At 39.0% G+C, this 16,599-nt stretch overlaps 2 protein-coding genes and 1 long non-coding RNA gene across 4 annotated transcripts in view; 2 read left to right on the top strand and 1 right to left on the bottom strand.

Annotated features, from left to right (window-relative positions):
- Positions 1–1,093: 1,093 nt before the first annotated feature.
- Positions 1,094–2,074, top strand: LOC125107861 (protein PBDC1-like). Its single transcript, XM_047743328.1, is given in 2 exon segments — positions 1,094–1,663; positions 1,666–2,074. Coding segments are annotated over 2 exon segments (660 nt in total). The 5' UTR covers positions 1,094–1,125; the 3' UTR covers positions 1,788–2,074.
- A 1,399-nt stretch (positions 2,075–3,473) lies between these two features.
- The window catches only part of PLXDC2 (plexin domain containing 2), a 489,244-nt gene continuing 476,118 nt past the window's right edge, over positions 3,474–16,599 (bottom strand). For both annotated transcript variants that reach the window (XM_047740347.1, XM_047740346.1), the window contains one exon: positions 3,474–13,367. In XM_047740347.1, the coding sequence (XP_047596303.1) occupies positions 13,251–13,367 (117 nt within the window). In that variant the 3' untranslated portion in view covers positions 3,474–13,250. The remainder of the gene's footprint in view (positions 13,368–16,599) is intronic.
- Positions 8,113–15,990, top strand: LOC125106385 (uncharacterized). Its single transcript, XR_007129314.1, has 4 exons — positions 8,113–8,239; positions 10,986–11,738; positions 12,205–12,279; positions 14,814–15,990. It is a non-coding gene; the product is annotated as an uncharacterized LOC125106385 (long non-coding RNA).

The raw sequence follows: 16,599 nt of genomic DNA on the forward strand, positions 1-16,599 counted from the left end.
GTCCGCTTGAGGCTCTCTCTCCTTCTCCCTCTGCCCTTCCCCTTATCATGTGTGCATGCGCTTTCTCTCGCTTTCACTCTCTTGCTCTCTCAAATAAATAAATCTTTAAAAAAATCATTTGTTCATTTATTTTAGGGACAGCAGCTTAAAGTCAAACTTCAAATACTTTAATTAATAATTAAGTCTATCTCGACTATAAGGAAATTGATGATATCTGTCAATTTCCCATGTTACCCTCATGTGGAGGAAGGCTAACCTCTACCTCAGGCAGTCTTGGTTGTCTGGATTGCCTGGAACTTTTAGAAGATGGAGAAGGGAGTTCTCGTTGTTGAAAGAGTTGGGTACACCCAGGCAGTTCTTGTTCATTTCATGGGAAAATGTGTCCGATTGTATTGTGCTACTTCCTTGGGAGAATGGGGATGTGTAATTTGCTGGAAGGGGTGGCTGCAGGGGAGCGGGGCATTTCATACTTGCTGATGGGCTTGGGTTTTATTAGGAGAGGACCAAAGACATGGAGGCTAAGATCTGAAAACTAAGAAAGAACAGTAGTCATAGAACGGTAGCCAGAACTGAGCAGTTGTCTCCAGAATGGTCTCTCAGTGTTCTCCCCTGCAGTTCACACATCACTTTGCCTGTTGGGTGATCTTTCTAAAAAAGTTTGGGTTGTATGGCTCTTCTGCCTCAAAACTTTCAAGTGCACCTATTGCTCTGAAGATACCCTGTGAGGTCTTGTGGACATCATTGAGGGCTTTAAGGCTCTGGCCTCTGCCTTCTCCCCAGCCTCCTCTCTGCCCTGGCCCAGCCGTTTGCTCAGAGCCACCCTCTGGTATGCTGGTGCTGTCCCCTGGTGAAAGCATACTGCCCTTTCTGGACCACGTTCAGATATCACTGGCTCTATGGAAGTTCTCCTGACCTCTTTTCATCCATAATGAACTCTTCTGCACTGCCCCCTGCCCCCCGCCCCCGGGGACTGCAGCATACTGCATAAATAGTTCTATCCTGGGACCTAAAATACTTAATTTGCCATATTTGTGTAGACGTTTGCCTCCCCACTAGGCTGTGGACTAATTAAAAGCAGGGACGTTGGATTTCCGGGAAACAGGCGCTTGCTTTGTGGGGTGCAACATGGAGACGACCAGTGGAACTGCTGAGCTGGTTTCAGGAGAACTGGCGTCTGTGGCATATGCTCTTTCTCTCCCAGCCGAGTCTTATGGCAACGATTCTGATATTGAGATGGCTTGGGCCATGAAAGCAATGCAGCATGCTGAAGTCTACTACAAGCTGATTTCATCAGTTGACCCACAGTTCCTGAAACTCACCAAAGTGGATGACCAAATCTATTCTGAGTTTCGGGAAAATTTTGAGAAACTCAGGATAGATGTGTTGGATCTAGAAGAGCTCAAATCAGAATCAGCTAAAGAGAAGAGGAGGCCATTCTGCTTGAAGTTTGAAGGGATTGTAGAAGACTTCAATTATGGTACTTTGTTGCAACTGGATTGTTCCCAGGGCTACACTGAGGAAAACACCATCTTTGCCCCCAGGATACAATTTTTGGCAATTGAAATTGCTCAGAACCGAGAAGGCTATAACAAAGCAGTTTACACCAGTGTTCATGACAAAGAAGAAGAGAAAGAAGGCAACTGTGGAAGAGAGAAAGGAACTGACAGGGACAGGCAGAAGAGAAAGGAGCCATCAGTGAAAGAGAAAAAACAAAAACCAACAAAGGAGAAGAAAAAGAGAAAGGAGCCGACAAAGAAATTAGCAAGAGTGGTGAAACAGCTATGTAAGGTAGACAAGGAATAGCATCCTGGAAGCTATGACCCAACTATGTCTACAGATACTACGATGCTACTTGCGCAGACCCTGTGGTTAAATGTATCTCTTTGTGCAATTGAAAGACATAAAGAAGTACATTTTTCTAGCCTAATAATCAAGAGCTACTTTTGTTGTTTTCTTGTATGAACCAGCTTGGAGACTATTAGGGTGTTAGTTGAGCATTTCTTGGTACAGTGTTTCTTGGTTCTCACCACTGGTCAATTAAGAAATTTTACAAATAAATTTCTTTTGGTTCTTATGGAAAAAAAAAGCAGGGACGTTGGTTTTTGTTTATTTGTTTGTTTGTTTTGGAAGCTCTGGAATCAAGCCACTGCATAGCATAGATTAGACATTAACAAATATTTGTTAAGATCAACTGAGGGGGAAAATTTCCCAACTGCCTGTCAGAAGGCTTAGATTCTGGAAGGAATGGTTTGGAATAAGGATCTGTGAGGAGAAAACCTGCTCTCTCAAGTTATAAGTGATACATATCTATAGCTAATTTAAATGCTGTATGATTGTCATAAGCATTTTTTCTTTAACATTTTTATTTTCCAAGAAAATGGCACACTATAAACACCAGTTTAGATGTTTTTCTCTTGTTAGGGAAAGGTGCATGATTTGCATGAGTAATTTTTCCCTTTTGGCAACCTACAGCCAATTTATACCATTTAGAATTGCAGTTCTGTGGGTGCCTGGGCGGCTCAGTTGGTTGAGCGACTGCCTTTGGCTCAGGTCATGATCCTGGACTTCCAGGATCGAGTCCCGCATCGGGCTCCCAGCTCCTTGGGGAGTCTGCTTCTCCCTCTGACCTTCTCTCTCATGCTCTCTCTCACTCATTCTCCCTCAAATAAATAAATAAAATCATTAAAAAAAAAGAATCGCAGTTCTGAATTTACTCCATGTTATTAAAGCTTCATCGATATAGCCCAGAAGACCCATAAAGAGGTAAGACTTGAAAAACCATTATTGAATTGCCCCAAGCAATGGCTGGAGAAATGCCTGGGACTGACTGGGAGCCCCCACAGCAGCTTCTGGCATTTGCTTCCCAGTCCTGGGTTCAGGCTGGTGCACACCTGGGTTTGTGCAAAGGACGGTCCAGGAAGAGTGGGTGATGAACCAGGGAAAGGATCTTTGGAGCTCAGAACATTTCTCTTCAGATGTTCTGCATAAATTAGCTGGGGCACACATTCAGAAGCCCCTGGAGAAAGAGGTACCATCATTTCTAGTTCAGAACAAGGGGGATGGAATAAGAGAGAACCTTTGGTAATATGTTTGGAAAACTGCTGGAGCTCCCAAACCAAGACTAGTGACAAAGTCAAGAGCTCAGTGGAAGCACCTTGACTGATTCTAGTACTTAAGAGTTCAACGGGCAGCTAGGTCCCACCTGTCTGTTCTAGAAATCAACCAGGGCCTCTGTGCTGAGGGGCAGAGGCAGGAACCAAGCCTCCACCCAGCTGTGCACTATGACATTCTAGGTCCTTCCTTTTCTCCAGCTTGCTCTAGCTGGTATCAGGGCAGGTTAGAATCAAGAGGATTTTCTACCTTGTCCTTAGCCCGTGCCTCTGGACACAGCAAAATTTCTTCTGTAAGTAAAATGTTTCAAAACTAGCAGTGGAAAGGAAACATAAGTACGTTGAAAGACCAGGATAAAAGTATTTAAGAAATTAAAACAAAATGATCATTTATTGTTTTTAATATGTAGTCAAATATGACAGCAGTATTACACAAATTGTTCCCTTCTCCCCTTCTAAAATCCCCAATTTGTTGACCCCAACTGTAAGTGAAAAACAGAGTTTAATTCTGAAAATAGCAATCAACAGAGACAACACAGATAACATTTGGTCACCACCAGCTTCCAGACCTTTTTAAGATGAACTGTGTCACCATGGCTGTCAATACACTGACTTTCTTACAAAATTTTTACTAGGAAAAAAAAAAATGAAGATTTCCCACATACTGTAAGCAGAACCAGAGTTGCAGAAAAACTTGGTTTAAGTAGCTGTGTGAGGAAAACATTAATGACTTATTGCAATCATAACAATCCCCAGGTAAAAGAGATGGCAAATTAATGAACTCTAAGGAAATACATTCAAACTTAGGTAATTAATCTTACAATGAAAATAATCAGGAAGCTTGCAGAAGTACATAGCATCTGAATTCTTGAATTTAAACCATCGGTTTCAGTAAAGGTCACACCTCGTCTGCTACCAGACACCATTAGTGCAAATTCATGTACAATCATTCTACATTTGCAGGTTCAGGTACGTCAATGTGAGGTCATCAGGAAGTATGTGTACGTTATTCAATCATGGAAGAATGTGGGCTCAGAATGTCTCACTGACATGGCAGAGGAAATAGGAATGACGCCCAGAGACTGGAGTAAATTTAAAGTGCTCAGTTTTCCAAACCCTGGATTAAAGCAAAATTCTGGAAAACCTCTGCAAAATTCACCTTCACCTGAAAGACACGTCCTTGATGTGAGTATGGGGCTTTGGAAAAACAGTGAGAAACAAACTTGCCATGTGCTGTGCTCTCCCACACAGTCTTTCCTTTTGTAGGGGTTGACTGGGTTTAGAGGGTCAGATTTCCCCCCCGTGTTTTCTTTCAGGAGCACCAAAGTGAGCTTTGTGATTCTGACAAAGGGTACAATTCTACCCACTTCGAAATGCATTTAAAAATATTCCCTGTGCTGGTGCAACTGGCATAAAACACAGACAGCCCCCCGGGTGCCCAGCTTATTCTCTTTTCACACTTCAACGCTGCAGATGACTACAAGCAGAATTACCAGAAACAGTAGTAAATTCCTGGCATTGGAAGTTCCCATGATCCCAGCTGGCATGCAAAAAAGGCTGTCTCTTTTTTTCCCCTGAAAATAATGTACTTCCCAGGCACTGTCCAAATGTCTCAAATGAAGCAAATGAGAGATTTGTTTTGACCAGCCTATGAAAAGACTTTCCCCTTCTCAGCTAGGGCTCTTAGAGTGAGCTACAATGCACACAAAATGTCTGTGTCTAAAGAATCTTAATTCATTGCCCTAAAATGATTTTAACAGGTCTCAGCAAGGAAAACTCTGACTTCACTTTGAGGGTATTTTCAGAGTAGTCTAGTGGGGGGACACTGAATTTGGGTTTTTATTTCTCTGCTATAAATATGACAGTCTGAGCGTGTTTTTGTTCAAACCATCTTAAAAATGGTTGCTTGGACTTGACTGTGTAGACACAGATGATAGTACAAGAATCTGGTCCCGAGATGGTCAAACATCACAGAGATTCAGCTCTGGGTCCACAGTTGAAAGTATCCTTCCTTCTCCTTTCCTCAGGAAAATTTATTTTCTTTTTAGTGTATTTTATTGCCTCTGTGTTGTTGGCTGTCTCATGGTCTCTGGTACAAGGGAACCAAAGCACATGCCTTGTAAGTCAGAGGGAAATAAATGGAAAAGCCTCTTTTTGGTCCTTACTTAACCATAAGTAACCCAGTTTCCAAGAGCAGGGGCCTTCCTGATTTTAGGATTGTGCCATAGGAGAAGTGCAGGTGGATGATGGTTGAGTTTCAGATTAATTGGGGACATCCTTGACTTTCTGTATATCACCTGTGTCCTAGGCTAATGGGCAGGATGTGTGCTCCAGTGTCTGAATGTCTGAATGACCTAATTGTGAGCTGATCTTTGTCTACTATTGATCTGTACATTGCTCTGAAGAAGGTGAAACTTTCGCTCGATAGCATATTTCAATCTTTAATTTTTCTGTGGATCCTATCTACCCACCCACTCCTACGTTTATACCTCTCCCCACATAGCAAACTTCTAAAACAGGTTTCATGCTACATATCTATGCAACAGGCACAAAAGTTTATAGCTGCATCATCAGTAAGTGATATTTTGGTCATGAATATATCGTTTTTGTAGTGCTAGGGAAGAGAGAGACTTCCCACATATCAGTGGGAATGAGAGAAATCACTGAGATTTTCAACCAGAATCAAAACAAACATATCACTATCTTCCAATGTAAAAATTTTTGCTCTATTCCATTAGGAGATTTTTTTCTTCGTAATCTTCAAATGTTAGTAAATTTTAGAAATTAGAAAAAGATGAGGACCAGCATATGATTTATATTATTCCCCACCCCCCAGTCTTTTATTCTGGATTTAAAATCACAGAATCTTTTAGTGTCAACAGTGATCTGGAAATTCACTTATAATAATGAGTTTTGAGCATTTATTTCTTTAGACATAATTCAGTCATTCATAATAAATGCACTAGTGAGAAGCCAAAGATGATGTACTTCATAAACGTGTCAGGGAGAAGTGATTCAAGAAATTATGCGATTTTACTTGAATAATTACTATCTTACAAAAATTACCATTTTACTTCTTTGGAATCATCACTGGGAAAGCGGTGGCAGCTGGATGGCTTAAAAGTTATGTCCGGTTACAAGCAGGCAGATGCATTCCAATTTCAGACGAAATTAGAAGATCAGCTTAATCAAAATGTTACGTAACATCAAACTGTCTGATAGGACCGTGGTAGAGAAGACACACTGAGGGTCTCCTCGGCTGAAACTTTCTGGTTTCTAGGATTGTCTTTCAACAGTGCTTTCTGTGTGAGCTCCTCAATATTCTATAGGCTTTGTAATCAAGGCTTTCAATTGTGTCGGCGTAGTAGCAACTTGTAATAAATGGTTATGATGCTCACAAAGTCTGGTTAGCAAAGGGATTAAGGGGAGGCCCGATATTCCAGTTGAGGGTTTGCTGTTATTTCTGGGAATATATTCTTGAGTGGCTCTCTTTGTAAAACTCCACCAAGCTTTCCAACTGGTGCAGTATAAAGATAAGTGCGACTCACTTGATTCACAGTTACCCCCAGAAAAGCACTGATCTAACAGGAGAACTGACATAAGGCACATCAAATCGTTAGGAGCTTTGGCTTGACAGATTTAAATATCCCCACTCAGAAATTTCCAATTTTCAATTGCTCGAGACGGTAATTTTTTATGCTAGAAGGACCATAAAAAAAAAACAGGTATAGAAATAGAAATATCAGAATATCAGACATAGAAAGCTCATCCAGATATACTTAAAATTCGATGTACCAAACTTCAACTTCCATGTGCATTTTGAAGGCAAAGATGAAGGACCAAGATTTGTAGCTGTGTGATATGACTGATAGGAAACTCCTCAAAATAGAGCCTGTGATACTGAAGTTGTATGATCCTGAGTCCCCACACCGAAACTAACGTCACAGCACCTACTATTATAGCAGCAAAACATAATTACCCAACAGCCTTATCTCTCGCTGTGAAAAAAACAATTTCTAAGTTTCCAGAGATAACCAATCTTCTGATTTTCTCTCAATAAATTTGTAAACCTGAGAGATGGGGAAATAGATAAGGAGGATGTTGGCTTATAACTGAAGTAGTGATTTTACATCCTTTCTAATTCAAAGAGTTTATGATTCCAAGTCTTATTATAAATAAAAAACAAAAATGAACTACCATAAAGTTTAAGCGACAAGTGAAAGTGAAACATTTCTTTTTTTTTTCTCCTAATATATTTTGCTTATTAGATAATCCAGTAGTTTTCCCAATCCCAATCTGGGGACATTTGGAAGTATTTGGAGACCTGTTTAGTTGTCACTGTGTGTGTGTGTGTGTGTGTGTGTGTGTGTGAGAGAGAGAGAGAGAGAGAGAGAGAGAGCGAGCATTACTGGCATAAAACCAACAGAAGCTGCCTGGAAGCTCTCATATATGCCCTATAATACATGGGGGCATTTCCACCCTACCCTCCCACCCCACAAAGAATTAGGGGACCCAAAATGTCAACAGCGCTGAGGTTGAGAATGGCTGAGGCAGTCTAATTAGCGACATGATGATCACACACATTTAAAGTGCAAATGCTTTTTTGATACATTGGTGTTTTTGGAATACCTGAAATCTATGATGTTGAACATTCAGAAAATACTGGCACAAGAAAGTGAATGGTCACATCTAGTCAGAAAAAGTTCAAGTGACCTGGGAAGTCCTCCTGGGTCAGGGACAACTTTGGATGAGTCACTTTTTGTTCTCATGAATGAAACTTACAAACCATTTAAAACAGAGCAAACAGCACTGGTGCCCAGTGATATGTTGTATTTCTGAAACATTCTTCAGGCAAATACCTGATAGTTCCCTATCTAAGGATTAAGACAATTGGAATTGGAAATTGGATAGAGTAATATTGATCTGACCTACTTGCGAAGTTGTGCTTGAGGATTCTATCATATTACAATTATCATTCAATGTGCCTGATCTCTCAGTTTGTTTATTGCTATATACCACAGGTCCAGCATGGGAACTTGGTTCCAGTAGGTGCTCAATAAATATTTAAGTAAACCGAGTGGCTGAATGAGTGAACAAATAAAGGGATGAATCAAAGTGCTCCACAAAAGGTAAAGTGCTTTATAAACACAAGGTAATATGAATAGGTAATGCCACAGACCTCATAATATTTGCTCAAAAAAACCTTCCTAGGGCAAAAATGTTCAAATGGTTTAAAAAACAAAAATTGTGATTATATATGTTGTAAGAAAATATGCTATGAAGATTCTTAGTTTTCAGATGTATTTGGGAAGAAATGAAACAAACGTATAATGATTTTAAATGACAAAAAATAGTGTTGCTCACAGATGACCACAGGTAGGTGGGAGAAGGGCATGCAAAACCAAATAAAGACACTGTCATGGCTAGAACTTGAAATCACTGGTTGTCATAAAGATGGTACTATTCTTATGAACATGACAGAGGAAGATTGGTCCAAAGTTCTATATTATTCTATATTAAGAAGAGTCAATACTACAGATAAAGTTAGCCTTCAGATGGACTGTGTCTTCTAAGCTGCTTGGTTGGTCTTAACTGATGATGAAGGGGTATAGGCAAGAAAAATGGTAACAGAAATTACCAGAAGGGAGTTTTAAGATCAAGACCCAATTCTGACACTGGAAAAATAACCATATCTTTCTGGGAGTCAGTTTTCTGATCTGTAACATGAAGAGCTTGGGTTAGATGACTCGCCATGATTCTGGCATATGGATGCTGATACCAAAATATGGGGTGGATAGGGAAAGTAAGAGCTAGAGTAATCTTTGGGAATTAGTAAAGCTTATTGTAATAAAATATCTGAAAAATGCCTGAAGAAATACCAAGCAAAATAACATTTCACAGGAGGAATAACCATAATAATAGGATCTATTCTCAGTCTTATTTAAATATTAATTTCTTATCATGGAAGGAAAGTTTCTTGAATCAAGGTATGGATTCTGGCAAAACGTTTTCTCAAATGGGCAACAGACTCTAGAGGACATAACTAAGTTTATACTCCTGCAGGAAAGGTAATAATGTAAGAACTTTTGGCTGCAGAAACTAATAAATTATACTAATTACATTATATATTATCTGCATATTAGTATAATCTAAAAGAATAGTAATCCCCTCATTTGCATTTGTAAACTTTTATAGTTTAGAAATTGAGCTCCATGTATTTTTGTATTTTTATATTTTAATACAGCGGGCCTTTAGATTTGTGTTGCAGAGATAAATATTTGAAATTATTTATGTTAGAGGTATTTCCTTCTAAAGAGAAGCCTCCTGGTCAGCCCCTGGGCTTGCCTTTGCTGTGAAGAGTTAACTGGGAAATTAAAAGAAACTAGAGAGTCTAAGTGACTCTGCACAATAAGGAATTGAACTAGAAGCAGCATACACATAGGGACTCTGTCATGGTGGTAGAGTCAAAGTTGGGAGAGACATGACAGAGGGGAAATACTAAGAGAAAATATTAAGATGGGGGGAAAATCGAGCAATTTCTCCTTTGGCATTTTCTCAAGAAAATTTTTTATTGATTTGTCTTTGAATGCTTTTAGGATTGATGGACTTTTCTTCCTCTGAATGCAAATTTGTGCTGAGAGTGGACCAAGGCTGGGCTTTATATGGGTTACAGTGATGTAAGGTTTTAAAAGCCTATACATCTGTACATTTAGTTAATCTGCATAATAATAACCTTGCAAAGAAGACAGAGCAAAAATATTTTTATTTTCCAAAATTGTAAATTGAGAGTCATGGAAGTTAAAGTGATTTTCCTAAGATAACATAGTGGAGTGGAGAGTCAAAGCTGTGTCAGCTGGTATTCTTTTCATTAGAGCATGTTGCCTCTTTGAGATAAAAAACTCTTGGATATGCCCAAGAACTACCAAATCTTCTCTTTTTCTCCCTTCTCCCTTTTGTTCAAGGAGAGGGAATTAAAAGACCTCTACTCTACAGCACTGTATAACAGAATTTTCTGCAATGATGGGAATGTGCTGTGTTGTTCAATATGGAAGCCAACAAGCCACATGTGGTTATTGAGCATTCAAAATGTGACTAGTGATTGAAGAACTCAGTGGCTTTTTTTAAAATTTAATTTTAATTAATTTAAATTTAAATAGCCAAATTTGGTTTGTGGAAAGGATACTGGATGGCACAACTCTAGAAGCTCCATGTGAGAGAGATCAGTAAATGCTCTAGGTATCACAAACTAAAATAATAATGGAGGTAAACTGTACTTTATTATTTATCTTTAGTTTTCTGTTTGTTAGTGTATCTTAAAGTCTAAACACTTCAAAACCAAACCAACATTGTGGTCAGTGCCATCTGGATGGCTTAAGACATTTTTCTTGACCTTCATACCAAATGTTATTTCCTCTGTAGCACCGTGTATCAGATTTCTTCAGAAGTCTGTATGTGTTCCTTTGCCATTCTTAATTTTTAAAACTGTTATTCTGTACTATGTTCATAGTATTTAAGTAATGTACAGATGTACCCTTTCTAATATGTAATGTATGTAAAGTCCAAAGCATCAATGTCCATTCCGAATTTCTAGAAACAAGGTGTACATTTGCTCCCCCTTTGCAGTAAATGGGCACCAGGAACAAATGAGAAATATAAAATAGAATAAAAATTTCATGGAAAAAAAAATTTCATGGATTAGCCAGCCTTTCCCCTTACCACTAAAAGATTCATAGACAGCAGAAACTTTTTACCACCTTCAACTCCTACTCTCATTAGGAAGGGTTCTCACACTTCCAAAAAGTTTTCCCCATTGCTAGGTGCTGTTAGTTCACTGAACAATTCAGTTTTATGTCTTTCTTGTTTATTCATTTCCAGAATTGCCAATTCTTTTAATAGAAAGTGGAAGATGAGCTCTGAAGGAAGAAAGACAGACAACATTACAACTTCAAAGAATTGTGTAAGGAGTTGGATATATACACAAGATTTATATAGCTGTCAATCAACTGCTATTGGAAGCCACACCTATCACAAGAGCTAGTGGAAGAAGCATCATCTTATCCTAAAAGGAATCGTCTATGTGTTCTTTATGTCTTTGTAGAATACCAGTTGCACCAGGTACATTGGCAAGTCATTTGGTTATTGCTAATCTGACCAAACCTACTCCACAAGAAATAAGTTGGGATACTTCATACAAACTGAATGCAGATACCACAGATTGTCATCACATCCTTCAATCGCCTTGTCAGTTTTTTTTTTTTTGTCCTTTTTTGATATTATTAACTAAGTAGGTTAGGAAAAAATTACTAACCTCATCAGGTATTTAAAAATGTAAAGCAAAATATACGTGATGGAAGACGGCACTAGTTTATGTCAGACAACTGTGAAGATAAAATAGGATACTGTTAGTAGACCGATGGTGTGCAGTGTGGACACTGTATACAGATGCTGAGCTGTTAGTAAAGAGCTGCTTATAAGACATCTCTGCTGCTTGATACCTGAATCTGCAAATGTTGGACACTGTCCCCTAGAAGAATCTACAGCGTCTTGGCACAGGATGTCAGTTTCATGGGTCGAGATGTTGAGGAACTTGTACACACAGGACCTGAATTTAAACGCTGGGAGCTCAGTGTACGTATTAACCACTTTCCTCCTCAAGTGATGCCTTTCCTTTCCTCATTCGTGGAGAAGTTTTGAAATCTGGATTATGATCATGGGGCAAAATGTCAGATCCATCTAAAGAGCATTTTGCACCTGCATTATTTAGCCAGGGAGGGAAGGGTTTGATAGGAATGAAAAAGTGGCTCAACTAGGCAGGAGAATGATTGGCACTGCGACTAATGGAACCACTTTTGCTAAGTGACATAAAAATATTCTAATATTAAGGATTATTTTACAACTCTATGGAAGTATGCAGTAACGCATCTCGCATTTGTTTTTGTCTTGATGACAAATGCACTCTTTGAGTCACAAGAGCCTGCCTTGTGTTAGTTATAAACAAAAATATATTTATATATATATTTATGTAACTACTATGTGCTTTAAAGAAAATTACTGTATGATTCAGCAGGGTTCTTTCATTCTTTTTTATCACCAGAGATATGCCGACTTGAATGGCTTCGTAGACAGGAATCAACAATGGCATGGGTCTGAAGTACTGAAACAGCACAAAGTAAGAAAGAAAAAAAAACCAAACAAACCCAACCCCCTTCCCCCTAATATGTTTAGAATCCCTTAATGTTTTTGCTTCCAAAATGATTAAGGGACTCTTTGTATTGTTTCCTTCAGCCAAGAGCAACTGTGGCTTCATAGGATTTGATAGTTGGGAAAACGTAGGCAATGTATCTTAAAAAACAAATGAAGTGTTTTATTCCGAGGCAGGAGAACCGAAAATCTCCTGTGCCACTCCCTCTCTTCTAACCCTTAGCCAAGAGTTTGGCAGCCACAGAAAGGGCAGCACGTAGAAAGGACACTCATTAACAAGGGAGAGGTAGGCACAGATAAAAGATTCTTTCTGTAAAATAATGAACTTGTCCGAACAAGTGGATCTAGACCAGAAAAACAAAATCCTTTTGCCACATGTCTGGTGGAAAGATAGAAAACCTCTTATTTTAGGTTTGTTTTTTGCTCCTGCACAAGCTGTTTCTCTTAGCAATCTTGAAACATTCATCATTGCTCTTTTGAGAGGAAGGGTTCAGGCTTTGGAACACAGTTATCTTTGAGACATCAGAGAAGAATATTTGAACCAAAGGTATAGATCCCTCATGAACTAAAGCTTTATTATTATTGTCTTTTTCTCGATCCCTTTGCAACCCTGCACCTAAGCCAATAGCACTGTCATCTTGTACTTCTGAGAAGTCCACAGGAGATGTTCTGAGTGAACTATAAAATGTCATTCCACTAGGGAATTCTGTATTCAATGGTCAGTGGTACCTTGTATAGGTTTTAGTTTTTCTTTTACCTTTCCAGGGCTGGGCTTGTCCAGAAATCTCATCTCCTTTAGGCTATAGCAGCTTAGGGCTCCTGTGTGTGTGTGTGTGTGTGTGTGTGTGTGTGTGTGTGCGCGCGCATCTTAAAGATATAGGCAAATTTTTAGTCTTAACACCTGTAAGCCAGCACTGGTGCTGTTCTGTCCTAGAAATTTTAGCACTGCTCTGAGACAATGAAACCTTCTTTCTCTCCAACTGGTTCAACTTCAGCATAGGCAGGATGACCCGAACCTCTTCGAAACTTCATTGCAGGCCATCTGCTTGGGCGTCTCTGAAACAGAAAATGCAAAAATAATGACTACCAGGGTGACGGTCATATCATTAAAAAAACATATTTGCCTTCATCTACTTGTTTGGAAGAGAGAGTGAGTGTGAGTGGTTGGGGGGGGTGGCAGGGCACAGGAAGAGGGAAAGGGAATTCTCCAGCAGACTCTGTGCTAAGTGAGGAACCCGATATGGGGCTGGATCCCATGACCCTGAGATCCCGACCTGAGCCAAAACCAAGAGTCCATTGCTCAATCCACTGAGCTACCCAGGTCTCCTGGTATTTGCCAAATATTTTAGATTAACTTCTGAATTAAATTTAGTAATACATTATCCCACATCGCTACCACAGGTGGAATTACCCACGCCCAAAGCTCCACGCTTGCATCTTCATTATGGCATTATTAGCCCCTCTCTGGTGACAGTCTGTTTGCTGGTGCTGCCCCATAGGAGCGAGAACTTCTCAAAGTCACAGTTTGTGCCTTTTGCATGCTTTTGTCTAAAAGATTCTGTAAGTGTCTAACTCAGAAAAAATGAATTTAGTAAAAAATAAGTCTTCTGAATATATAGCCACTGACATTTCCTCTTCTCTAGAAAATCATATCACCTCATTTTATTTATTAATTAGCTCAAAAGCATAAGGCCATACAATTCTGTACAGTTCTTAGAAGCCTGTCTCAAATCAGGTGCTATACCTTTTAGTAAACAAACTGAAAGAAAATCACTTACTATCTTAAGAAATTATTTATTAAGCTGAGGCCTACCATATAGGACTTTTATGTGCTTGAAAATGAACAGATATCACGCCCTGAAAACTGAACTGAACATCGGAGGGCAGAGGCGATCTCCAGCCTAGGAACTAAATAATGGCACAAGGAGACACTGGGTCCTAAAGTACAGGTTATTGATTCTGACAAAAGGTGCGCCCTTCTCCCCAGCACTCTGGCCATCAGATAAACCTTCTGTGATTTACAAATACAAGTGCTGATATGAATTACTAAGTTACAGCAGCAAGAGACACGAAAATGCATTTCACAGCTCCAGGGACACTAGAAACTGTTGTTCCATTGATCAGAGTCTCTGCAGTTCTGGAGTAGAGGAGACAATGAGTGCTGAAGGACCTTTCTTTCTATCTGAAGTTTATTTCTGTCGAAAGAATTTTAATGGGCAAAATGTTACATATCAGTGTAGAGAAACTGGCATCTGGTAGCTTTCTAGATGTGCTAATTCCGTTCCACAGACAATGATTAACGAGCGTCCAAGAGTTTTCACGTCAGGTAGGAATGAGTATGAGCTCTGCCTTCTGGGAAAATATCTACTGAGTCCATTACATTCTGCCCATTCATAATATTCTTTATGCCTGTATAATATTATGTGGTCAGAATGCTTTATATTCCTTAGGTGATTAAGTCCCACGGTGTATGTGAAAAACTGAATTATCCTAATTTTCCAGGAAATGAAGTTAAAACAAAAGAGAGGGCTAAAGAGCAAATAGTGTGTCTTTGGTGGAACTAAAGCTCATCATTGATGGAAATACACTGAGCATGTTTAGGGAGCTGGGCACTCTAATTCATGATCACTCCTGTCAGTGGAAAAATGCCAGTCTGCCACCATGCTCACTATTTAGAACTCCCACTTCAGTTTCAGTTACTTCTCCTTTGGACTTTTGAAGGCAGAGTTGCCCTCGTCCTTCTCTGAGTCAAGTAGCACCACTAAATCTTTGCACTGAATCTCCACCTTACCTGCCATCCAGCTGGCAAGTATGGCCCTGGGAACTAGCCCTAACTGACAACACAGCATATGAAGACATCGTGCTGTCAGGGACTTTAAAAGGTGCACAGATTGTCATCAGCAAGGGACAACAGGTGCTGCTGAGGATATGGTGAAAAGGGAAGCCTCATCCACTGTTGGTGGGAATGTAGATTAGTCCAGCGACTGTGGGAAACACGTGGAGGCTCTTCACAAAGTTAAAAATTGATCTGCCATATGATCCAGCAGTTCTAATTCTGGGCATATACCCAAGGAAAATGAAAACGAGTTTGCTGAGATCTTTGCACCCCCGTGTTTATCGCAGCATTAAACACAGCATTCTTCACAATAGCTAAGATGTGGAAACAACCCAAATGCCAATCAATGGATCAATGAATAAAAGAGCTGTACATATACACAATGGAAAGTTATTCAGCCATGAAAAGGAGGATATTTTGCCATTTGCAACAATATGGATGGACCTTGAGCATATTATACTAAGCGAGATAAGTCAGAGAAAGACAAATACTAAATGATAGCACTTATATGTACAATCTAAAAGGTCAAACATGTTTAAAAAAAATGGTGGTTAACAGGAAATGGGGGCTGAAGGGATAAAATGGATGGTGTTTCAGGATACAGACACAAAATGAGTATTGAGCCACAGAGATCTAATGTACAGTATATTGAATATAGACAGTACTATTGTACAATAAGTATATAAAGTGATAATGTTGCAACCTTATTATATCAATGTATCAAAGTAATGTGTGTATAACTTAAATTTATACAGGATTACAGGTCAAATTTATCCAATTAAAGCATTTGTTTTAAATAAAAAGGAGCATAGTTGATGAGAATGTTGCTGTTGCTGCTACATGTGAAAGTTGTATTTTATTAAGCTCTTAACTGTATTTCATGTTTTATACCAGGTGCTTTACATATATAATCCCATTAAAATTCACAAGCCAATCATTTACAAAATGTAAATGCACAAACCCATAAAGCTAGCAAGTGGCAGAGCCAAGATTTAAAATGAGATCTACTTACTTCCAAAGTTAATTCTCCTTACTATAAAAATTGGTTCTTAAAATTCTGTGGTTTTTGTACGACTCTTGAAATTTGTGAACATGGTTCTAATTTTATTTCAGTCTTAAAAATATAACTAGCAACTTCAGTTGTCTGTTAGTAAGTCAGAATTACTAATAATTTTCTGTCTTAGATGAAAGATTGGAGGATTACTGGTAATGTTTATCATGGATTTTGTGAGCTCACAGCAGAGGTACTCAAAATAGAAAGTACAAAAATGTTGGGTAGTGAAGCTTTCTAACAAGATACAAATTTATTTTCTGAATTAACTGCATATCCTTAAGGAAAATATCTCTTGATTTATTACTACTCATTGTAGGAAAAAAAAAATACCCCAAGATTTAAAATGACTAGAGACTTCATCATTTACACATACTTTGGTTCAGCTATCAGTGGACATC

Source organism: Lutra lutra, chromosome 8 (assembly GCF_902655055.1).
Source record: "Lutra lutra chromosome 8, mLutLut1.2, whole genome shotgun sequence".
NCBI classification, from domain to species: domain Eukaryota; kingdom Metazoa; phylum Chordata; class Mammalia; order Carnivora; family Mustelidae; genus Lutra; species Lutra lutra.